The sequence below is a fragment of the Salvelinus alpinus genome, chromosome 20 (genome assembly GCF_045679555.1).
Source record: "Salvelinus alpinus chromosome 20, SLU_Salpinus.1, whole genome shotgun sequence".
NCBI classification, from domain to species: Eukaryota; Metazoa; Chordata; class Actinopteri; order Salmoniformes; family Salmonidae; genus Salvelinus; species Salvelinus alpinus.
The window spans coordinates 3,809,101-3,835,014 of NC_092105.1; the positions used below are offsets into that span (position 1 = coordinate 3,809,101).

The 25,914-nt window shown below is 47.2% G+C and overlaps 1 protein-coding gene across 2 annotated transcripts in view; it reads right to left on the reverse strand.

Annotated features, from left to right (window-relative positions):
* The window catches only part of LOC139546213 (neuropilin-2-like), a 314,353-nt gene that overhangs the window by 263,000 nt on the left and 25,439 nt on the right, over positions 1-25,914 (reverse strand). For both annotated transcript variants that reach the window (XM_071354338.1, XM_071354337.1), the window contains exon 2: positions 10,174-10,354. In XM_071354338.1, coding sequence (XP_071210439.1) covers positions 10,174-10,354 — 181 coding nt within the window. The remainder of the gene's footprint in view (positions 1-10,173; positions 10,355-25,914) is intronic.

Consider the following 25,914-nt stretch of genomic DNA (forward strand, 5'->3'; position numbering starts at 1 on the left):
ATACAGGGAATACAGGGAGTATCATAATACAGGGAATATCATAATACAGGGAATATCATAATACAGGGAGTATCATAATACAGGGAATACAGGGAGTATCATAATACAGGGAATATCATAATACAGGGAATATCATAATACAGGGAGTATCATAATACAGGGAGTTTCATAATACAGGGAATACAGGGAGTATCATAATACAGGGAGTATCATAATACAGGGAGAATCATAATACAGGGAGTATCATAATACAGGGAATACAGGGAGTATCATAATACAGGGAGAATCATAATACAGGGAATATCATAATACAGGGAACACAGGGAGTATCATAATACAGGGAATATCATAATACAGGGAATATCATAATACAGGGAATATCATAATACAGGGAGTATCATAATACAGGGAGTATCATAATACAGGGAATACAGGGAGTATCATAATACAGGGAATACAGGGAGTATCATAATACAGGGAGTATAATAATACAGGGAATACAGGGAGTATCATAATACAGGGAGTATCATAATACATGGAATATCATAATACAGGGAGTATCATAATACAGGGAGTATCATAATACAGGGAATACAGGGAGTATCATAATACAGGGAGTATCATAATACAGGGAATATCATAATACAGGGAATATCATAATACAGGGAGTATCATAATACAGGGAATACAGGGAGTATCATAATACAGGGAATATCATAATACAGGGAATACAGGGAGTATCATAATACAGGGAGTAGCATAATACAGGGAGTATCATAATACAGGGAATAAAATAATATAAAACATGTCGGGAGTATGATAATTATTAAAATAATTATTATTAAAATTTTGTCAGCTGGTAATTTTCAAGCAAATAACTGTCGGTCTCACATTAAACACATTTAGCATCTCCTGGCTCCCGCTAACAGCCCACAAGCCACTGATGCAGACCTTTGGAACATCTACATTTAATAAAAAGTCTAATAAATCCATGTAATATAGCCTACGCCTTCACAATAAATCCAATTTTTATTTTAGACAGGTCTAAAGAAACATGATATGAAGAAAATGTATTCTATTTCATAAGAACATAATAGCAACTCTTCTGAGTTGTCCTTATGTTAGGTACTGAAATGGCTGTGGGCTACGCTAGTTCATCGTAGCAAACAAGATGTCACGGATCCCTCCGGAACGTTCATCACGCACACCTGTCCCCTATTCCCACTGACTAGTATTAGTATATATGCGCCCTTTGCTTTCTAAGGTCTTGTTCCATTATTGTTCCAATGTCCGTTGGTGCGTGTGAGTTCCTGTGCTGCGTGTTTTTGGCTTTCGTACCCTTGTGGATTGCGCAGATAATTACGGGTCTCGTTCCGTGTGTTAATCATCGTGCGCGTGTGTTCTTAATTCGAGGTACTCCTCGCTCTTTAGTTTGGGTTTCTGCCCTGTGTTTTGTTATGTGTTTGTTTGGTCTTCGTCCACGGCACGCCGTAGTTTGGGACACACACGGCACGCCGTAGTTTGGGACTTAATAAAACCCCTATTGCGCATTCCTGCGCCTGGCTCCCGAATCTCTTCATGCCAACGTGACTTAAGATTTGCTTAGAATTCTGTGGCGTTATATTATAATATTCTACAAAATAAAGAATATAATTGAACGAAGCTGAATAAAATATAAATGATATTTTCTCCAAACGATTTGAGGGAGAAGAAAAGAAACAGGTACTCCTATATGATTAATTTAGAGTTATTAATGTAACTTTAGTTGTTTTACAAACGTTGGGCTATATGTTTTGATTTTTAATACATTGTAAGGCTGCATAATGCGACTCTAAAGAAAAAAAAGTTGTTTGAAAGGCATGAACTCTGCTTTGTTTTCTGCGCAGGCTGTACACACTGCGGCATCCCCTTTGTGTGGGCTTAAAAAATGGCGTTCTCCCTGAATGCTTCACTCTCCGAAGCACCTCTCACTCACATCACGTGATCAGGTCTTTCTCACATGCTACAAGTGAAGACAGACACATCAGACACCCAACTGCGCACGTCCTTATCCAATTCCGAGGTGCTAATTGAAGCTATTGGAAGAACTGTCCATATTTACTTTTCGTCAGCCAACAAGATGAGTAGTTCTAACAAACAGCAGAGTACAGAGTAGGCCTAACAACCCCCCTCTTTCCTCTCCTCCCTCTCTCCCCTCCTCTCTCCCCTCCCTTCTTCTCTCTCCCCCCTCTTTCCTCTCCTCCTTCTCTTCCCCTCCTCTCTCCCCTCCCTTCTTCTCTCTCCCCTCTCTTTCCTCTCCTCCTTCTCTTCCCCTCCTCTCTCCCCTCCCTTCTTCTCTCTCCCCCCTCTTTCCTCTCCTCCTTCTCTTCCCTCCTCTTCCCCTCCCTTCTTCTCTCTCCCCCCTCTTTCCTCTCCTCCTTCTCTTCCCCTCCTCTCTCCCCTCCCTTCTTCTCTCTCCCCCCTCTTTCCTCTCCTCCTTCTCTTCCCCTCCTCTCTCCCCTCCCTTCTTCTCTCTCCCCTCTCTTTCCTCTCCTCCTTCTCTCTCCCCTCCTCTCTCCCCTCCATTCTTCTCTCTCCCCCCTCTTTCCTCTCCTCCTTCTCTTCCCTCTATCCCGACCACTCTTTTGTTCTGAAGCCCTTTTTTGATGAATGTTAAGTTGAATATGTGTCGCACGGGACAGGATGAGAGGATCAGACTGGATGTTCTAGTGACTCACTGAACACATCGTGACACAGTGGCCCCTCTCAGTGGCCCCTCTCAGTGGCCCCTCTCAGTGACCCCTCTCAGTGGCCCCTCACAGTGGCCCCTCTCAGTGGCCCCTCTCAGTGACCCCTCTCAGTGACCCCTCTCAGTGGCCCCTCTCAGTGACCCCTCTCAGTGACCCCTCTCAGTGGCCCCTCTCAGTGACCCCTCTGTGGCCCCTCTCAGTGGCCCCTCTCAGTGGCCCCTATAAGGCAGAGGTGAGGAGGACACAGATAATATTTCTACATCTGAAATGGCACCCTGTTCCTTGTTCCCTATATAGAGCACTACCAGGGGAACAGTGGTGTTGTGTGCTGCTCCAGGCTAGCTCCAGGCTAGCTCCAGTTCCAGGTTAGCTTCAGGCTAGCTTCAGGCTAGCTTCAATTCCAGGCTAGCTCCAGGCTAGCTCCAGTTCCAGGCTAGCTCCAGGCTAGCTCCTGGCTAGCTCCAGGCTAGCTCCAGGCTATCTTCAGGCTAGCTTCAGGCTAGCTCCTGGCTATCTTCAGGCTAGCTCCAGGCTATCCAGGCTAGCTCCAGGCTAGCTGGCTAGCTCCAGGCTAGCTCCAGGCTATCTTCAGGCTAGCTCCAGGCTATCTTTAGGCTAGCTCCTGGCTATCTTCAGGCTAGCTCCAGGCTATCTTCAGGCTAGCTCCAGGCTAGCTTCAGGCTAGCTCCAGGCTATCTTCAGGCTAGCTCCAGGCTATCTTCAGGCTAGCTCCAGGCTATCTTCAGGCTAGCTCCAGGCTATCTTCAGGTTAGCTCCTGGCTAGCTCCAGGCTAGCTCCAGGCTATCTTCAGGCTAGTTCCAGGCTAGCTTCAGGCTAGCTTCAATTCCAGGCTAGCTCCAGGCTAGCTCCAGTTCCAGGCTAGCTCCAGGCTAGCTCCTGGCTAGCTCCAGGCTAGCTCCAGGCTATCTTCAGGCTAGCTTCAGGCTAGCTCCTGGCTATCTTCAGGCTAGCTCCTGGCTATCTTCAGGCTAGCTCCAGGCTATCTTTAGGCTAGCTCCTGGCTATCTTCAGGCTAGCTCCAGGCTATCTTCAGGCTAGCTCCTGGCTAGCTCCAGGCTAGCTCCAGGCTATCTTCAGGTTAGCTCCTGGCTAGCTCCAGGCTAGCTCCAGGCTATCTTCAGGCTAGTTCCAGGCTATCTTCAGGCTAGTTCCAGGCTATCTTCAGGCTAGCTCCAGGCTATCTTCAGGCTAGCTCCAGGCTATCTTCAGGCTAGCTCCTGGCTATCTTCAGGCTAGCTCCAGGCTATCTTCAGGCTAGCTCCAGGCTAGCTTCAGGCTAGCTCCAGGCTATCTTCAGGCTAGTTCCAGGCTATCTTCAGGCTAGCTCCAGGCTATCTTCAGGCTAGTTCCAGGCTATCTTCAGGCTAGTTCCAGGCTATCTTCAGGCTAGCTCCAGGCTAGCTTCAGGCTAGCTCCAGGCTAGCTCCAGAGAGAAGAGACAGGGAGCAGACACACACAGGGTTGTGGAAGGAGCTACTGCTGGGAGGCATACTGCTCAGTACTGCACACGACCAGAATGGACACATGCACACACACACACACACCACAGGGTCTGGAAGTCTGTCCACGGTGCTGGGAGTCATGAAGAAGTAATCTATACTGCTTAACAAAGACATCCCTGTTAAGTCTCTAACACTTATCCACCTCATCCGCTCATTAAAACGTATCCCTCCTCGAGCCCATTAAACTCAATTCCACACAATTGGAGTTGAGTGGCAACTATTGTGTGCGGACTGGAGCTCCCGCGTCACTGGCAATCTGAGCATGGTACTTTCATAAGTTAGGCCTACCTTTCTACCCCAGACAGTAGACCTACCTTTCTACCCCAGACAGGAGGCCTACCTTTCTACCCCAGACAGTAGACCTACCTTTCTACCCTAGACAGTAGGCCTACCTTTCTACCCCAGACAGTAGGCCTACCTTTCTAACCCAGACAGTAGGCCTACCTTTCTACCCCAGACAGGAGGCCTACCAACAGAAATATTATAAGCATTAACTGCTGGCTAATCTTCTTCCGTGGCTTAACCCAATGAGAAAAGGTCACAAGTGTTTTGCTAAAAGAGAGAGACAGAGAGAGAGAACCAGAGAGAGAGAGAGAGAGAGAGAGAGAGAGAGAGAGAGAGAGAGAGAGAGAGAGAGAGAGAGAGAGAGAGAGAGAGAGCCAGAGAGAGAACCAGAGAGAGACTGAAAGAGACAGAGAGCAAGACGGAAAGAGAGATGAGAGCTAGAGGTATGTGTGGTCTGAGGAGGTTCAGGGTTCTAGCTGACAGTGATCAGCTAAGGACTTACGGCTGTAGTCACCTTTGACCCCTTAGCACCCTGCTGTACCCCTCAGCTAACAGCTCAATTTCAGACCAGTCAGTTCAGCCAACCCTGCCCCAGTTCCTACACCAGGGTGCGTTCCAAATTGTTCCCTAGTCCCTATATATTACCATAGGGCTCCGGTTAAAAGTGGTGCACTATATAACGCTCCTGCCCTGTCTCATATAGATAGGGCCTCATTTAGGCCTGAAATAGCCATCTTCCACAGGACCACACAGGAAACTCAGACATACTAACAACATCATTCAACTTAATACAGACAGAAATTAAGAATAGCAACACTTTAAGAGTGGGACTTCTTTTTATTTGGGTGTTTCCTTTTCTGTTGTTTTTCAACGTGAGAACCTCCTGACTCCTGACTCCTCTCGTGTCCTGACTCTTGTCCTAACTCCTGTCCTAACTCCTAACTCCTGTCCTGACTCCTCACTCCTGTCATGACTCGTAACTCCCGACTCCAGACTCCTGACTCCAGACTCCTAACTCCTGTCCTAACTCCTAACTCCTGTTCTGACTCCTAAGTCTTGTCCTGATTCCTAACTCTTGTCCTGACTCTTGTCCTAACTCTTGTCCTAACTCCTAACTCCTGTCCTGACTCCTAACTCCTGTCCTAACTCCTAACTCTTGTCCTGACTCCTGTCCTAACTCCTGTCCTAACTCCTAACTCCTGTCCTAACTCCTAACTCTTGTCCTAACTCCTGTCCTGACTCCTAACTCCTGTCCTGACTCCTAAGTCTTGTCCTAACTCCTAACTCCTGTCCTAACTCTTGTCCTAACTCTTGTCCTAACTCTTGTCCTAACTCCTGTCCTGACTCCTAACTCTTGTCCTCACTCCTGTCCTAACTCTTGTCCTGTCTCTTGTCCTATCTCTTGTCCTATCTCTTGTCCTAACTCTTGTCCTAACTCCTGTCCTGACTCCTAACTCCTGTCCTGACTCCTAAGTCTTGTCCTGATTCCTAACTCTTGTCCTAACTCCTGTCCTAACTCCTAACTTCTGTCCTGACTCCTAACTCTTGTCCTAACTAGTAACTCTTGTCCTAACTCTTGTCCTAACTCTTGTCCTAACTCCTAACTCTTGTCCTATCTCTTGTCCTAACTCCTAACTCTTGTCCTATCTCTTGTCCTAACTCCTAACTCTTGTCCTATCTCTTGTCCTAACTCCTAACTCCTGTCCTAACTAGTAACTCTTGTCCTAACTCTTGTCCTAACTAGTAACTCTTGTCCTAACTCTTGTCCTAACTCCTAACTCTTGTCCCAGCTCTTGTCCTAACTCCTAACTCTTGTCCTATCTCTTGTCCTAACTCCTGTCGTAACTCCTAACTCTTGTTCTAACTCCTATCTCTTTTCCTAACTCTTGTCCTAACTCTTGTCCTAACTCCTAACTCCTGACTCTTGAGTCACTGAAGGCTGAATAAAATAATCATTACATTCCGTTCCAAAAAGCCCAACCTGCCCTTACAGCTTACAGTCATAACTACTAACATTAAATACATTGTCAAGCAAAAACACCCATAAAGAATGAAGGATAGTGACCCGTAATGAGTGTGAAACACCAGTATACATTTCGGGAATGTTGTTTTTGGTTGAAGTGTATGTTTTTTAACATGATAATCCTGTCCTGACTCACTCAAGGCTGATAACCATTCAATTACAACACACACCCGTTCTAGCAAGCCCAACCTGCCCTTCCGGCTGGATTCATAAATAAGGCTGTACGTGTTTGGTACTTGTGATTTCTAAATGGACCCACCAAAACAGCTCTGTTCCTCCTGGGATGTTCAGCTAGCTTTTAAAAGGATGTGTGATGTAGTGTGATCAAGAGGTTGGCTCTAGCTCGCCCAACATTGTGAGGGAGGGAGTGTGTTGGCTTCGTTCAGTCCACGCATGAGATTGAGGTGAGTAGGGAAGAGAGTGAGAGATAGAGAGAGACGGACCAGACAACAAAATGCAACATCTAGCCTTAATGTACAGCAGCCCCATTGGAGAACAGGAGAGTGAGAGAGAGAGAGAGAGAGAGAGAGAGAGAGAGAGAGAGAGAGAGAGAGAGAGAGAGAGAGAGAGAGAGACTCCTCCCCTCTAGATCTTCTGCACAGATTCTGTCAGACCTGGGCCCTGACAGTAAATCTCAGTAAGACCAAAATAATGGTGTTCCAAAAAAGGTCCAGTCGCCAGGACCACAAATTCCATCTAGACACCGTTGCCATCTAGCACACAAAAAACTATACATACCTCGGCCTAAACATCAGCGCCACAGGTAGCTTCCACAAAGCTGTGAACGATCTGAGAGACAAGGCAAGAAGGGCATTCTATGCCATCAAAAGGAACATAAATTTCAACATACCAATTAGGATCTGGCTAAAAATACTTGAATCAGTCATAGAGCCCATTGCCCTTTATGGTTGTGAGGTCTGGGGTCCGCTCACCAACCAAGATTTCACAAAATGGGACAAACACCAAATTGAGACTCTGCATGCAGAATTCTGCAAAAATATCCTCCGTGTACAACGTAGAACACCAAATAATGCATGCAGAGCAGAATTAGGCCGATACCCACTAATTATCAAAATCCAGAAAAGAGCCGTTAAATTCTACAACCACCTAAAAGGAAGCGATTCCCAAACCTTCCATTACAAAGCCATCACCTACAGAGAGATGAACCTGGAGAAGAGTCCCCTAAGCAAGCTGGTCCTGGGGCTCTGTTCACAAACACACCCCACAGAGCCCCAGGACAACAACACAATTAGACCCAACCAAATCATGAGAAAACAAAAAGATAATTACTTGACACATTGGAAAGAATTAACAAAAAAACAGAGCAAACTAGAATGCTATTTGGCCCTAAACAGAGAGTACACAGTGGCAGAATACCTGACCACTGTGACTGACCCAAACTTAAGGAAAGCGTTGACTATGTACAGACTCAGTGAGCATAGCCTTGCTATTGAGAAAGGCCGCCGTAGGCAGACATGGCTCTCAAGAGAAGACAGGCTATGTGCTCACTGCCCACAAAATGAGGTGGAAACTGAGCTGCACTTCCTAACCTCCTGCCCAATGTATGACCATATTAGAGAGACATATTTCCCTCAGATTACACAGATCCACAAAGAATTTGAATACAAATCCAATTTTGATAAACTCCCATATCTACTGGGTGAAATTCCACAGTGTGCCATCACAGCAGCAAGATTTGTGACCTGTTGCCACAAGAAAAGGGCAACCAGTGAAGAACAAACACCATTGTAAATACAACCCATATTTATGCTTATTTATTTTAACTTGTGTGCTTTAACCATTTGTACATTGTTACAACACTGTATATATATAATATGACATTTGTAATGTCTTTCTTGTTTTGAAACTTCTGTATGTGTAATGTTTACTGTTAATTTGTATTGTTTATTTCACTTTTGTGTATTATCTACCTCACTTGCTTTGGCAATGTTAACACATGTTTCCCATGCCAATAAAGCCCCTTGAATTGAATTGAATTGAATTGAGAGAGAGAGAGAGAGAGAGAGAGAGAGAGAGAGAGAGAGAGAGAGAGAGAGAGAGAGAGAGAGAGAGAGAGAGAGAGAGAGAGAGAGAGAGAGAGAGAGAGAGAGAGAGAGAGAGAGAGAGAGAGAGAGAGAGAGAGAGAGAGAGAGAGAGAGAGATAGAACGTCTTTCTTTCATGCCTCTGATAAGGAAACAGAGTGGTAAAGTGTGCCTTTCAACAACAGCTGCTAAAAGATTCATGTTCCGATTCCGACAAAAGACTATCAGGACGTATCCCATAAATCTCTCTTTAGAAACATATCCTTGTATTATTGATGGAGATAAAATGTTAATAAATGGCCAAACAGTCCAGGGCCAATGACAGAGAGAGGCTGTGTGGTTCCCTGTCCCAAATCACACTCTATTTCCTACATAGTTGTAGTAGTGCACTATATAGGGAACAGGGTTCGGGATACTGTCTGAATGCATGGGTAAGCTTTACTAAGAGTGTCTTATCTTCTATCGCTTTGTAGACCCATGTCTTCAGACTGTGTACATACGATGGAGGAAGGCTCTACCAACAGTGTTAGGAATGCACAGAACGGTAGATATAGAACAGATACCTGTACCATTTTGGCCCAGTGCCTTGTGAACCAACGCTATTCTATGTGAACTAGGGAGAGTTGGGACATTGTTCAATCCCTTCCTAAAATAATGGACTGTATTCTGGAATCTGGCTTGCACTTCTCTGACTTACCAACAGGGGGTAGAACAACCAGAGCTTGTGGTCAGGCATACGGAACGGAATATAGAATATAGAATACTCCCCAACACTCCGCTGGTTTTGGAAGATTCTAGAATTCTGTGTAGGATAATTAGGGAGCGATGGGGATAGCGATGGGGATAGATGTTGTTGTTGATGATCTGGGGAATATGGTGTGGGAGATTACAGAGAGATAACTCCAATAGATGTTGTCGTTGATGATCTGTAATTTGATTAGGGAGCGATGGGGAATATGGTCTGGGAGATTACAGAGAGATAACTTCAATAGATGATGTTGTTGATGATCTGGGGAAAATGGTCTGGGAGATTACAGAGAGATAACTCCAATAGCTTGTTATGAGCGACACTGAGCCAGAAACAGCAGGGGGAAACTGGAAATGGTGAGGACATAGTGTCAGGAAATAGACAGTCACAAGCAGACCGCTCACTGTGGTGGTGGGAAATACACACAGCACTGTCCTCACTGTGGTGGTGGGAAATACACACAGCACTGTCCTCACTGTGGAGGTGGGAAATACACACAGCACTGTCCTCACTGTGGGACTGATTGGAAGTGGCTATTCAGAGAAGACCAGGTAATAATCAATATGGTAGGATATGTGGCTAGGGTGTACCTCAGTATCTTTCATTTGGATAGGGAACAATACGAAATTACTAATTTGTAAAATGTCCTGTGAATCCCCCAGTGTCCCTCCCTCCCTCCCTCCCTCCCTCCCTCCCTCCCTCCCTCCCTCCACCCCCTCCCTCCCTCCACCCCCACCCCCCCTCCCTCCACCCCCTCCCTCCACCCCCTCCCCCTCCCTCCACCCCCAGTTTCCTCCCCCCCCCCCCCCCCCCTCTCTCACCTGCAGTCTAGCTTCTCCAGTTCAAAGTGTGGGTTGAAGTTGAGGACGACGCGCTGGGAGGGTTCTGGGGCGGTGACGACCCAGCGACAGTTCTGGTGTGGAGGATACTCCAGAGGGTATCCTGGGGTGGTGATGTACCCGGCGTCGCTGGCATCGACTTGTCCACCACACGATTTGCTGCCTTCGGGACAGAGGACACAGAGGCATCAGTTAGGGCGTGAATTAGAACGTGTCTTTTTTTATGAGGTGTAACGACAGTATGACAAAAGTATTGGGAAAGGTACGGTGCTATAATACACTACCAGTCAAAAGTTTGGACTCATTACGGGGTTTTTCTTTATTTGGACTATTTTCTACATTGTGGAATAATAGTGAAGACATAAAAACTATGAAATAACACATATGAGTGATAATGATAATAATAGTGAATAGTGAGAGAAGGTCAAAGACTGTGGAAAAGCTGTCATCAAGGCAAAGTGTGGCTACACCGAAAATATATTTGTTTAACACTTTTTTGGTTACTATATGACTCCATATGTGTTATTTCATAGTGTTGATGTCACGACTTCAACCGAGGCAGGCTCTCCTTCCCGTTCGGGTGGCGCTCGGCGGTCGTCGTCACCGGCCTACTAGCTGCCACTGACTCTTTTTCCTCCCCCTCCTTATGTGTTTATTTGTTACACCTGTGTTCAGTTAAGTGGGTAATTAGTATGGCTTTATTTGTCAGCCAGCCCGTAGGCGTCTTTGTGCGGGATTATTACTTTGTAACCTTTTGGATTTCGGGAGTGGAGATTGTATTTGTGGACTGGGATTGTGGCTCGTGTCGTTGGACCGAACCGTGTATGTTCACCCAGTTCGTCCGTGTTGGACATTGTGTTGAACAGTTGGGGATTAAAGACTCAACTTATTGAAGCTCTGCTGTTTCCTGCGTTTGACTTCGCACCCCCCCCCGACACCCAGGTCGTTACAGTTGATGTCTTCACTATTATTCTACAAGGTAGAAAATAGTACAAATAAAGAAAAACGTTTGACTGGTACTGTAGGTATATAAATGTGTATATACAGTTGAAGTCGGAAGTTTACATACACTTAGGTTGGAGTCATTAAAACTCGTTCTTCAACCACTCCACAAATTTCTTGTTAACAAACTATAGTTTTGGCAAGTCGGTTAGGACATCTACTTTGTGCATGACACATGTCATTTTTCCAACAATTGTTTACAGACAGATTATTTCACTTATAATTCACTGTATCACAATTCCAGTGGTTCATAAGTTTACATAAACTAAGTTGACTGTGCCTTTAAACAGCTTGGAAAATTGCAGAAAATTATGTCATGGCTTTAGAAGCTTCTGATAGGCTAATTGACATCATTTGAGTCAATTGGAGATGTACCTGTGGATATATTTCAAGGCCTATCTTCAAACTCAGTGCCTCCTTGCTTGACATCATGGAAAATCAAAAGAAATCAGCCAAGACCTAATTGTAGATTTTCAAACGCCTGAAGGTACCATGTTCACCTGTACAAACAATAGTACGCAAGTATGAACACCCTGGGACCACACAGCCGTCATACCGCTCAGGAAGGAGACGCGTTCTGTCTCCTAGAGATGAACGTACTTTGGTGCGAAAAGTGCAAATCAATCCCAGAACAACAGCAAAGGACCTTGTGAAGATGCTGGAGGAAACAGGTACAAACGTATCTATATTCACAGTAAAACGAGTCCTATATCGTCATAACCTGAAAGGCCGCTCAACAAGGAAGAAGCCACTGTTCCAAAACCGCCATAAACAAGCCAGACAACGGTTTGCAACTGCACATGGGGACAAAGATCGTACTTTTTGGAGAAATGTCCAGTTTAGTTGAGGTAATATGTACATGTAGGTAGAGTTATTAAAGTGACTATGCATAGACGATAACAACAGAGAGTAGCAGCAGTGTAAAAGGGGGGGGGGGGGGGCAATGCAAATAGTCGGGTAGCCATTTGATTAGGTGTTCAGAAGTCTTAAAGCTTGGGGGTAGAAGCTATTTAGAAGCCTCTTGGACCCAGACTTGGCGCTCCTGTACAGCTTGCCGTGCGGTAGCAGAGAGAATAGTTTATGACTAGGGTGGCTGGAGTCTTTGACAATTTTTAGGGCCTTCCTCTGACACCGCCTGGTATAGAGGTCCTGGATGGCAGGAAGCTTGGCCCCAATGTACTGGGCCGTTCGCACGACCCTCTGTAGTGCTTTGTGATCGGAGGCTGAGCAGTTGCCATACCAGGCCCAGTACATACCTTCCTCAAGATGCTGGAGGAAACAGGTACAAAAGTATCTATATCCACAGTAAAACGAGTCCTATATCGACATAACCTAAAAGGCCGCTCAGCAAGGAAGAAGCCACTGCTCATAAACCAAAAAGTTAAATCTTGGTCGCATATGGGTCTTCCAAATGGACAATGACCCCAAGCATACTCCCAAAGTTGTGGCAAAACGGCTTAAGGACACCAAAGTCAAGGTATTGGAGTGGTCATCACAAAGCCCCGACTTCGATCCCATATAACATTTGTGGGCAGAACTGAAAAAAGCGTGTGCGAGCAAGGAAGCCTACAAAACTGACTCAGTTACACCAGCTCTGTCAGGAGGAATGGGCCAAAATTCACCCAACTTATTGTGGGAAGCTTGTGGAAGGCTACCCGAAACGTTTGACCCAAGTTAAACAATTTAAAGGCAATGCTACCAAATACTAATTGAGTGTATGTAAACTTCTGACCCACTGGGAATGTGATGAAAGAAATAAAAGCTGAAGTAAATCATTCTCTCTACTATTATTCTGACATTTCACATTCTTAAATTAAAGTGATGATCCTAACTGACCTAAAACAGGGGATTTTTACTAGGATTAAATATCAGGAATTGTGAGTGAAATAATCTGTCTGTAAGATTACCCAGTTTTACTTTCCTGCACCTGACTTCCCTGCCACCAGTTACCCACTCCAGTTACACACTCCAGTTACCCACTCCAGTTACCCATCCAGTTACCCACTCCAGTTACCCACTCCAGTTACCCACTCCAGTTACCCACTCCAGTTACCCATCCAGTTACCCACTCCAGTTACCCACTCCAGTTACCCATCCAGTTACCCACTCCAGTTACCCATCCAGTTACCCACTCCAGTTACCCACTCCATTCCACTCCAGTTACCCACTCCGGTTACCCACTCCGGTTACCCACTCCGGTTACCCACTCCGGTTACGCACTCCAGTTACCCACTCCAGTTACCCACTCCAGTTACCCACTCCGGTTACCCACTCCGGTTACCCACTCCAGTTACCCATCCAGTTACCCATCCAGTTACCCACTCCAGTTACCCATCCAGTTACCCACTCCAGTTACCCACTCCAGTTACCCACTCCAGTTACCCACTCCGGTTACCCACTCCGGTTACCCACTCCGGTTACCCACTCCGGTTACGCACTCCAGTTACCCACTCCAGTTACCCACTCCAGTTACCCACTCCAGTTACGCACTCCGGTTACCCACTCCGGTTACCCACTCCGGTTACCCACTCCGGTTACGCACTCCAGTTACCCACTCCAGTTACCCACTCCAGTTACCCACTCCAGTTACCCACTCCGGTTACCCACTCCGGTTACCCACTCCAGTTACCCACTCCAGTTACCCACTCCGGTTACCCACTCCAGTTACCCACTCCAGTTACCCACTCCAGTTACGCACTCCCTTACAGTAAGCAATTGTAGGAGTGGTTGAAAAACGAGTTTTAATGACTCCAACCTAAGTGAATGTAAACTTCCGACTCTAACTGTATATAGAAGTATATATATAGATATAGAGGTATATAAATATATAGAAGTATATATATAGATATAGAGGTATATAAATATATAGAAGTGTATATTGAGATATATAGATATAGAGGTATATAAATATATAGAAGTGTATATTGAGATATATAGATATAGAGGTATATAAATATATAGAAGTGTATATAGAGATATATAGATATAGAGGTATATAAATATATAGAAGTGTATATATAGATATATAGATATAGAGGTATATAAATATATAGAAGTGTATATATAGATATATAGATATATAGGTATATAAATATATAGAAGTGTATATATAGATATATAGATATAGAGGTATATAAATATATAGAAGTATATATATATAGATATAGAGGTATATAAATGTATAGAAGTGTATATATAGATATAGAGGTATATAAATATATAGAAGTGTATATATAGATATATAGATATATAGGTATATAAATATATAGAAGTGTATATATAGATATATAGATATAGAGGTATATAAATATATAGAAGTATATATATAGATATAGAGGTATATAAATATATAGAAGTATATATATAGATATAGAGGTATATAAGCAGATATCAGCAGTGTCCTGATCAGCAGACTGATATCACCGAAGTTACAGCAGACTGATATCACCGTAGTTACAGCAGTGTGGAACGGTAAACATCAGGACACTGCTGATATCACCGTAGTTACAGCAGACTGATATCACCGTAGTTACAGCAGACTGATATCACCGTAGTTACAGCCGTGTGGAACGGTAAACATCAGGACACTGCTGATATCACCGTAGTTACAGCAGACTGATATAACCGTAGTTACAGCCGTGTGGAACGGTAAACATCAGGACACTGCTGATATCACCGTAGTTACAGCAGACTGATATCACCGTAGTTACAGCCGTGTGGAACGGTAAACATCAGGACACTGCTGATATCACCGTAGTTACAGCAGACTGTTATCACCGTAGTTACAGCCGTGTGGAACGGTAAACATCAGGACACTGCTGATATCACCGTAGTTACAGCAGACTGATATCACCGTAGTTACAGCCGTGTGGAACGGTAAACATCAGGACACTGCTGATATCACCGTAGTTACAGCAGACTGATATCACCGTAGTTACAGCAGACTGATATCACCGTAGTTACAGCAGTGTGGAACGGTAAACATCAGGACACTGCTGATATCACCGAAGTTACAGCAGACTGATATAACCGTAGTTACAGCCGTGTGGAACGGTAAACATCAGGACACTGCTGATATCACCGTAGTTACAGCCGTGTGGAACGGTAAACATCAGGACACTGCTGATATCACCGTAGTTACAGCAGACTGATATCACCGTAGTTACAGCCGTGTGGAACGGTAAACATCAGGACACTGCTGATATCACCGTAGTTACAGCAGACTGTTATCACCGTAGTTACAGCCGTGTGGAACGGTAAACATCAGGACACTGCTGATATCACCGTAGTTACAGCAGACTGATATCACCGTAGTTACAGCCGTGTGGAACGGTAAACATCAGGACACTGCTGATATCACCGTAGTTACAGCAGACTGATATCACCGTAGTTACAGCAGACTGATATCACCGTAGTTACAGCAGTGTGGAACGGTAAACATCAGGACACTGCTGATATCACCGTAGTTACAGCAGACTGATATCACCATAGTTACAGCAGTGTGGAACGGTAAACATCAGGACACTGCTGATATCACCGTAGTTACAGCAGACTGATATCACCGTAGTTACAGCCGTGTGGAACGGTAAACATCAGGACACTGCTGATATCACCGTAGTTACAGCAGACTGATATCACCGTAGTTACAGCCGTGTGGAACGGTAAACATCAGGACACTGCTGATATCACCGTAGTTACAGCAGACTGATATCACCGTAGTTACAGCCGTGTGGAACGGTAAACATCAGGACACTGCTGATATCACCGTAGTTACAGCAGACTGATATCACCGTAGTTACAGCCGTGTGGAACGGTAAACATCAGGACACTGCTGATGTCACCGTAGTTACAGCAGACTGATATCACCGTAGTTACAGCCGTGTGGAACGGTAAACATCAGGACACTGCTGATGTCACCGTAGTTACAGCAGACTGATATCACCGTAGTTACAGCCGTGTGGAACGGTAAACATCAGGACACTGCTGATGTCACCGTAGTTACAGCAGACTGATATCACCGTAGTTACAGCAGACTGATATCACCGTAGTTACATCAGACTGATATCACCGTAGTTACAGCAGACTGATATCACCGTAGTTACAGCCGTGTGGAACGATAAACATCAGGACACTGCTGATATCACCGTAGTTACAGCAGACTGATATCACCGTAGTTACAGCCGTGTGGAACGGTAAACATCAGGACACTGCTGATATCACCGTAGTTACAGCAGACTGATATCACCGTAGTTACAGCCGTGTGGAACGGTAAACATCAGGACACTGCTGATGTCACCGTAGTTACAGCAGACTGATATCACCGTAGTTACAGCCGTGTGGAACGGTAAACATCAGGACACTGCTGATATCACCGTAGTTACAGCAGACTGATATCACCGTAGTTACAGCAGTGTGGAACGGTAAACATCAGGACACTGCTGATGTCACCGTAGTTACAGCAGACTGATATCACCGTAGTTACAGCAGTGTGGAACGGTAAACATCAGGACACTGCTGATATCACCGTAGTTACAGCAGACTGATATCCCCGTAGTTACAGCAGTGTGGAACGGTAAACATCAGGACACTGCTGATATCACCGTAGTTACAGCAGACTGATATCACCGTAGTTACAGCCGTGTGGAACGGTAAGCATCAGGACACTGCTGATATCACCGTAGTTACAGCAGACTGATATCACCGTAGTTACAGCCATGTGGAACGGTAAACATCAGGACACTGCTGATATCACCGTAGTTACAGCAGACTGATATCCCCGTAGTTACAGCCGTGTGGAACGGTAAACATCAGGACACTGCTGATATCACCATAGTTACAGCAGACTGATATCACCGTAGTTACAGCAGTGTGGAACGGTAAACATCAGGACACTGCTGATATCACCGTAGTTACAGCAGACTGATATCACCGTAGTTACAGCAGACTGATATCACCGTAGTTACAGCAGACTGATATCACCGTAGTTACAGCAGACTGATATCACCGTAGTTACATCCATGTGGAACGGTAAACATCAGGACACTGCTGATATCACCGTAGTTACAGCAGACTGATATCACCGTAGTTACAGCAGTGTGGAACGGTAAACATCAGGACACTGCTGATATCACCGTAGTTACAGCAGACTGATATCACCGTAGTTACAGCAGTGTGGAACGGTAAACATCAGGACACTGCTGATATCACCGTAGTTACAGCAGTGTGGAACGGTAAACATCAGGACACTGCTGATATCACCGTAGTTACAGCAGACTGATATCACCGTAGTTACAGCAGACTGATATCACCGTAGTTACAGCAGACTGATATGACCGTAGTTACAGCAGACTGATATCACCGTAGTTACAGCAGACTGATATCACCGTAGTTACAGCCGTGTGGAACGATAAACATCAGGACACTGCTGATATCACCGTAGTTACAGCAGACTGATATCACCGTAGTTACAGCCGTGTGGAACAGTAAACATCAGGACACTGCTGATATCACCGTAGTTACAGCAGACTGATATCACCGTAGTTACAGCCGTGTGGAACGGTAAACATCAGGACACTGCTGATGTCACCGTAGTTACAGCCGTGTGGAACGGTAAACATCAGGACACTGCTGATATCACCGTAGTTACAGCCGTGTGGAACGGTAAACATCAGGACACTGCTGATATCACCGTAGTTACAGCAGACTGATATCACCGTAGTTACAGCCATGTGGAACGGTAAACATCAGGACACTGCTGATATCACCGTAGTTACAGCAGACTGATATCCCCGTAGTTACAGCCGTGTGGAACGGTAAACATCAGGACACTGCTGATATCACCATAGTTACAGCAGACTGATATCACCGTAGTTACAGCAGTGTGGAACGGTAAACATCAGGACACTGCTGATATCACCATAGTTACAGCAGTGTGGAACGGTAAACATCAGGACACTGCTGATATCACCGTAGTTACAGCAGACTGATATCACCGTAGTTACAGCAGACTGATATCACCGTAGTTACAGCAGACTGATATCACCGTAGTTACAGCAGACTGATATCACCGTAGTTACAGCCGTGTGGAACGATAAACATCAGGACACTGCTGATATCACCGTAGTTACAGCAGACTGATATCACCGTAGTTACAGCCGTGTGGAACGGTAAACATCAGGACACTGCTGATGTCACCGTAGTTACAGCCGTGTGGAACGGTAAACATCAGGACACTGCTGATGTCACCGTAGTTACAGCCGTGTGGAACGGTAAACATCAGGACACTGCTGATGTCACCGTAGTTACAGCAGACTGATATCACCGTAGTTACAGCCGTGTGGAACGGTAAACATCAGGACACTGCTGATATCACCGTAGTTACAGCCATGTGGAACGGTAAACATCAGGACACTGCTGATATCACCGTAGTTACAGCAGACTGATATCACCGTAGTTACAGCAGACTGATATCACCGTAGTTACAGCAGACTGATATCACCGTAGTTACAGCCGTGTGGAACGGTAAACATCAGGACACTGCTGATGTCACCGTAGTTACAGCCGTGTGGAACGGTAAACATCAGGACACTGCTGATGTCACCGTAGTTACAGCCGTGTGGAACGGTAAACATCAGGACACTGCTGATGTCACCGTAGTTACAGCAGACTGATATCACCGTAGTTACAGCCGTGTGGAACGGTAAACATCAGGACACTGCTGATATCACCGTAGTTACAGCAGACTGATATCACTGTAGTTACAGCCATGTGGAACGGTAAACATCAGGACACTGCTGATATCACCGTAGTTACAGCAGACTGATATCACTGTAGTTACAGCCATGTGGAACGGTAAACATCAGGACACTGCTGATATCACCGTAGTTACAGCAGACTGATATCCCCGTAGTTACAGCAGTGTGGAACGGTAAACATCAGGACACTGCTGATATCACCGTAGTTACAGCAGACTGATATCACCGTAGTTACAGCAGTGTGGAACGGTAAATATCAGGACACTGCTGATATCACCGTAGTTACAGCAGACTGATATCACCGTAGTTACAGCAGTGTGGAACGGTAAATATCAGGACACTGCTGATATCACCGTAGTTACAGCAGACTGATATCACCGTAGTTACAGCAGACTGATATCACCGTAGTTACAGCAGACTGATATCACCGTAGTTACAGCAGACTGATATCACCGTAGTTACAGCAGACTGATATCACCGTAGTTACAGCAGTGTGGAACGGTAAACATCAGGACACTGCTGATATCACCGTAGTTACAGAAGACTGATATCACCGTAGTTACAGCCGTGTGGAACGGTAAACATCAGGACACTGCTGATATCACCGTAGTTACAGCAGACTGATATCAGCGTAGTTACAGCCATGTGGAACGGTAAACATCAGGACACTGCTGATATCACCGTAGTTACAGCAGACTGATATCACCGTAGTTACAGCCGTGTGGAACGGTAAACATCAGGACACTGCTGATATCACCGTAGTTACAGCAGACTGATATCACCGTAGATACAGCCGTGTGGAACGGTAAACATCAGGACACTGCTGATATCACCGTAGTTACAGCAGACTGATATCACCGTAGTTACAGCCGTGTGGAACGGTAAACATCAGGACACTGCTGATATCACCGTAGTTACAGCAGACTGATATCACCGTAGTTACAGCCGTGTGGAACGGTAAACATCAGGACACTGCTGATATCACCGTAGTTACAGCAGACTGATATCACCGTAGTTACAGCAGTGTGGAACGGTAAACATCAGGACACTGCTGATGTCACCGTAGTTACAGCCGTGTGGAACGGTAAACATCAGGACACTGCTGATGTCACCGTAGTTACAGCCGTGTGGAACGGTAAACATCAGGACACTGCTGATGTCACCGTAGTTACAGCAGACTGATATCACCGTAGTTACAGCCGTGTGGAACGGTAAACATCAGGACACTGCTGATGTCACCGTAGTTACAGCAGACTGATATCACCGTAGTTACAGCAGTGTGGAACGGTAAACATCAGGACACTGCTGATATCACCGTAGTTACAGCAGACTGATATCACTGTAGTTACAGCCATGTGGAACGGTAAACATCAGGACACTGCTGATATCACCGTAGTTACAGCAGACTGATATCACTGTAGTTACAGCCATGTGGAACGGTAAACATCAGGACACTGCTGATATCACCGTAGTTACAGCAGACTGATATCCCCGTAGTTACAGCAGTGTGGAACGGTAAACATCAGGACACTGCTGATATCACCGTAGTTACAGCAGACTGATATCACCGTAGTTACAGCAGTGTGGAACGGTAAATATCAGGACACTGCTGATATCACCGTAGTTACAGCAGACTGATATCACCGTAGTTACAGCAGTGTGGAACGGTAAATATCAGGACACTGCTGATATCACCGTAGTTACAGCAGACTGATATCACCGTAGTTACAGCAGACTGATATCACCGTAGTTACAGCAGACTGATATCACCGTAGTTACAGCAGACTGATATCACCGTAGTTACAGCAGACTGATATCACCGTAGTTACAGCAGTGTGGAACGGTAAACATCAGGACACTGCTGATATCACCGTAGTTACAGAAGACTGATATCACCGTAGTTACAGCCGTGTGGAACGGTAAACATCAGGACACTGCTGATATCACCGTAGTTACAGCAGACTGATATCAGCGTAGTTACAGCCATGTGGAACGGTAAACATCAGGACACTGCTGATATCACCGTAGTTACAGCAGACTGATATCACCGTAGATACAGCCGTGTGGAACGGTAAACATCAGGACACTGCTGATATCACCGTAGTTACAGCAGACTGATATCACCGTAGATACAGCCGTGTGGAACGGTAAACATCAGGACACTGCTGATATCACCGTAGTTACAGCAGACTGATATCACCGTAGTTACAGCCGTGTGGAACGGTAAACATCAGGACACTGCTGATATCACCGTAGTTACAGCAGACTGATATCACCGTAGTTACAGCCGTGTGGAACGGTAAACATCAGGACACTGCTGATATCACCGTAGTTACAGCAGACTGATATCACCGTAGTTACAGCCGTGTGGAACGGTAAACATCAGGACACTGCTGATATCACCGTAGTTACAGCAGACTGATATCACCGTAGTTACAGCAGTGTGGAACGGTAAACAGACAGACAGACAGACAGACAGACAGACAGACAGACAGACAGACAGACAGACAGACACAGACAGACAGACAGACAGACAGACAGACAGACAGACAGACAGACAGACAGACAGACAGACAGACAGACAGACAGACAGACAGACAGACAGACAGACACAGAGTCACTTACACACAGGACACTAGATAGGCTGTTCATTCTCCTCTCTGTCTGTGTGTCGTATGGATACTGAATACGCGTTTCAACACAAACCGTGTCTTAGAAAGGCAGGGAGGAGAACTATAATGTTGACTGTAGACAATTAGACAAACCAACTGGTTTATTATACAACAGTAGAGAGGAGAGGAGAGGAGAGGAGAGGAGAGGAGAGGAGAGGAGAGGAGAGGAGAGGAGAGGAGAGGAGAGGAGAGGAGAGGAGAGGAGAGACGTGTGAGAGGAGAGGAGAGTATTTCATATGTACAACCTATGTTTACTGTAGCAGAGTGAGGCGTTGTAACAGAATCCGCTTTGACCTATAAATAGAGTTGTTACTGTAAACCTGCTCTCTCTCTCCGTCTAGCAGACAGTCAGACACACCAACACACAGACATACACCGGTCCTGTACACACCAACACACAGACATACACCGGTCCTGTACACACCAACACACAGACATACACCGGTCCTGTACACACCAACACACATACATACACCGGTCCTGTACACACCAACACACAGACATACACCGGTCCTGTACACACCAACACACAGACATACACCGGTCCTGTACACACCAACACACAGACATACACCGGTCCTGTACACACCAACACACAGACATACACCGGTCCTGTACACACCAACACACAGACATACACCGGTCCTGTACACACCAACACACACACACACACCGGTCCTATACACACCAACACACATACATACACCGGTCCTGTACACACCAACACACACACACACACAGAGAGAGACACACACACACATACTGTGGCTGGCTTCCACCACCATGTCTCTGACCATGTCTACAGTAAGTCAATGTCTCCTCTATGCCAGCCAACTACACTCTCCTCTCCTTTCAGAATTACTGAACACTGTGGTCCATTTCCCTTCATCCTCCATCACCATTACATCTCCTCTATACCAGAAACACTAGAACACTAGAACACTAGAACCCAGTACTGTAGAACCTTAGGACCATAGAAGAGAACACTAGAACACTAGAATACTGGAACACTAGAACCCAGTACTGTAGAACCTTAGGACCATAGAAGAGAACACTAGAACACTAGAATACTGGAACACTAGAACCCAGTACTGTAGAACCTTAGGACCATAGAAGAGAACACTAGAACACTAGAATACTGGAACACTAGAACCCAGTACTGTAGAACCTTAGAACCGTAGAAGAGAACACTAGAACGCTAGAATACTGGAACACTAGAACCCAGTACTGTAGAACCTTAGGACCATAGAAGAGAACACTAGAACACTAGAATACTGGAACACTAGAACCCAGTACTGTAGAACCCTAGGACCATAGAAGAGAACACTAGAACGCTAGAATACTGGAACACTAGAACCCAGTACTGTAGGACCTTATAACCGTAGAAGAGAACACTAGAACACTCGAATACTGGAACACTAGAACCCAGTACTGTAGAACCCTAGGACCATAGAAGAGAACACTAGAACACTAGAATAGTGGAACCCAGTACTGTAGAACCTTAGAACAGAACAGTAGAACACTGGTTTGGTCTCGTTCAATAACAGTCTGTTTGCCCACTGCGGTGACTTGTCCTTGTCCGTCCTTTTCAATGGAACAAATATTGAAAAGGAAGAATAAGAGCCAGACACTTCAGCTGTAATAGCCTTTCAAGTGGTGACATTTCCACAGCTACTAGATCTTAAAAGGCATGTTTTAGGCGTATGGCCTCTTCTCTGTTGCTCTCAGATAACCACGTAGCTTATTCAATAGCAAATATACACCCACAGTACATAAACAAACACACACAGGAACACACACACACACACATACTTACTCACAGACACACAGGCACACATAAACGCCTGTACACAAGCACACACTGCAGGTACATTAATCAATCAAAATGACTATTTCTGCTTTCTTCCATAAGAGGAAAGCCATCTTTGCTCCCATCCTCCAGCTCCCTCCCATCCTCCAGCTCCCTCCCATCCTCCAGCTCCCTCCCATCCTCCAGCTCCCTCACATCCTCCAGCTCCCTCCATCCTCCAGCTCCCTCCCATCCTCCAGCTCCCTCCATCCTCCAGCTCCCTCCCATCCTCCAGCTCCCTCCCATCCTCCAGCTCCCTCCAACCTCCAGCTCCCTCCCATCCTCCAGCTCCCTCACATCCTCCAGCTCCCTCCATCCTCCAGCTCCCTCCCATCCTCCAGCTCCCTCACATCCTCCAGCTCCCTCCATCCTCCAGCTCCCTCCCATCCTCCAGCTCCCTCCCATCCTCCAGCTCCCTCCCATCCTCCAACTCCCTCCCACCCTCCAGCTTCCTCCCACCCTCCAGCTCCCTCCATCCTCCAGCTCCCTCCCATCCTCCAGCTTCCTCCCACCCTCCAGCTCCATCCATCCTCCAGCTCCCTCCATCCTCCAGCTCCCTCCCATCCTCCAGCTCCCTCCATCCTCCAGCTCCCTCCCATCCTCCAGCTCCCTCCCATCCTCCAGCTCCCTCCCATCCTCCAACTCCCTCCCATCCTCCAGCTCCCTCCCATCCTCCAGCTCACTCCCATCCTCCAGCTCCCTCCCATCCTCCAGCTCCCTCCATCCTCCAGCTCCCTCCCATCCTCCACCTCCCTCATATCCTCCAGCTCCCTCCCATCCTCCAGTTCCCTCCCATCCTCCAGCTCCCTCCCATCCTCCAGCTCCCTCCCATCCTCCAGCTCCCTCCCATCCTCCAGCTCCCTCCATCCTCCAGCTCCCTCCCATCCTCCAGCTCCATCCATCCTCCAGCTCCCTCCCATCCTCCAGCTCCCTCCATCCTCCAGGCCCCTCCCATCCTCCAGCTCCCTCCCATCCTCCAGCTCCCTCCCATCCTCCAGCTCCCTCCCATCCTCCAGCTCCCTCCCATCCTCCAGCTCCCTCCCATCCTCCATCTCCCTCCATCCTCCAACTCCCTCCCATCATCCACCCCTCCCATCCTCCACCACCCTCCCATCCCCCAGCTCCCTCCCATCCTCCACCACCCTCCCATCCTCCACCACCCTCCCATCCTCCAGCTCCCTCCCATCCTCCAGCCCCTCCCATCCTCCACCTCCCTCCCATCCTCCAGCTCCCTCCCATCCTCCAGCTCCCTCCCATCCTCCACCTCCCTCCCATCCTCCAGCTCCCTCCCATCCTCCAGCTCCCTCCCATCCTCCAGCTCCCTCCCATCCTCCAGCTCCCTCCCATCCTCCAGCTCCCTCCCATCCTCCAGCTCCCTCCCATCCTCCACCTCCCTCCCATCTTCCAGCTCCCTCCCATCCTCCACCTCCCTCCCATCCTCCAGCTCCCTCCCATCCTCCAGCTCCCTCCCATCCTCCACCACCCTCCCATCCTCCAGCTCCCTCCCATCCTCCAGCCCCTCCCATCCTCCACCTCCCTCCCATCCTCCAGCTCCCTCCCATCCTCCAGCTCCCTCACATCCTCCAGCTCCCTCCATCCTCCAGCTCCCTCCCATCCTCCAGCTCCCTCCCATCCTCCAGCTCCCTCCCATCCTCCAGCTCCCTCCCATCCTCCAGCTCCCTCCCATCCTCCAGCTCCCTCCCTCTCATCCTCCAGCTCCCTCCCTCTCATCCTCCAGCTCCCTCCCTCTCATCCTCCACCTCCCTCCCATCCTCCAGCTCCCTCCCATCCTCCAGCTCCCTCCCATCCTCCAGCTCCCTCCCATCCTCCACCACCCTCCCATCCTCCAGCTCCCTCCCATCCTCCAGCTCCCTCCCATCCTCCAGCTCCCTCCCATCCTCCAGCTCCCTCCCATCCTCCAGCTCCCTCCATCCTCCAGCTCCCTCCATCCTCCAGCTCCCTCCCATCCTCCAGCTCCCTCCCATCCTCCAGCTCCCTCCCATCCTCCAGCTCCCTCCCATCCTCCACCTCCCTCCCATCCTCCAGCTCCCTCCCATCCTCCAGCTCCCTCCCATCCTCCAACTCCCTCCCATCCTCCAGCTCCCTCCCATCCTCCAGCTCCCTCCCATCCTCCACCTCCCTCCCATCCTCCAGCTCCCTCCCATTCTCCAGCTCCCTCACATCCTCCAACTCCCTCCCATCCTCCAGCTCCCTCCCATCCTCCAGCTCCCTCCCATCCTCCAGCTCCCTCCCATCCTGCAGCTCCCTCCATCCTCCAGCTCCCTCCCATCCTCCAGCTCCCTCCCATCCTCCAGCTCCCTCCCATCCTCCAGCTCCCTCCCATCCTCCAGCTCCATCCATCCTCCAGCTCCCTCCCATCCTCCAGCTCCCTCCCATCCTCCAGGCCCCTCCCATCCTCCAGGCCCCTCCCATCCTCCAGATCCCT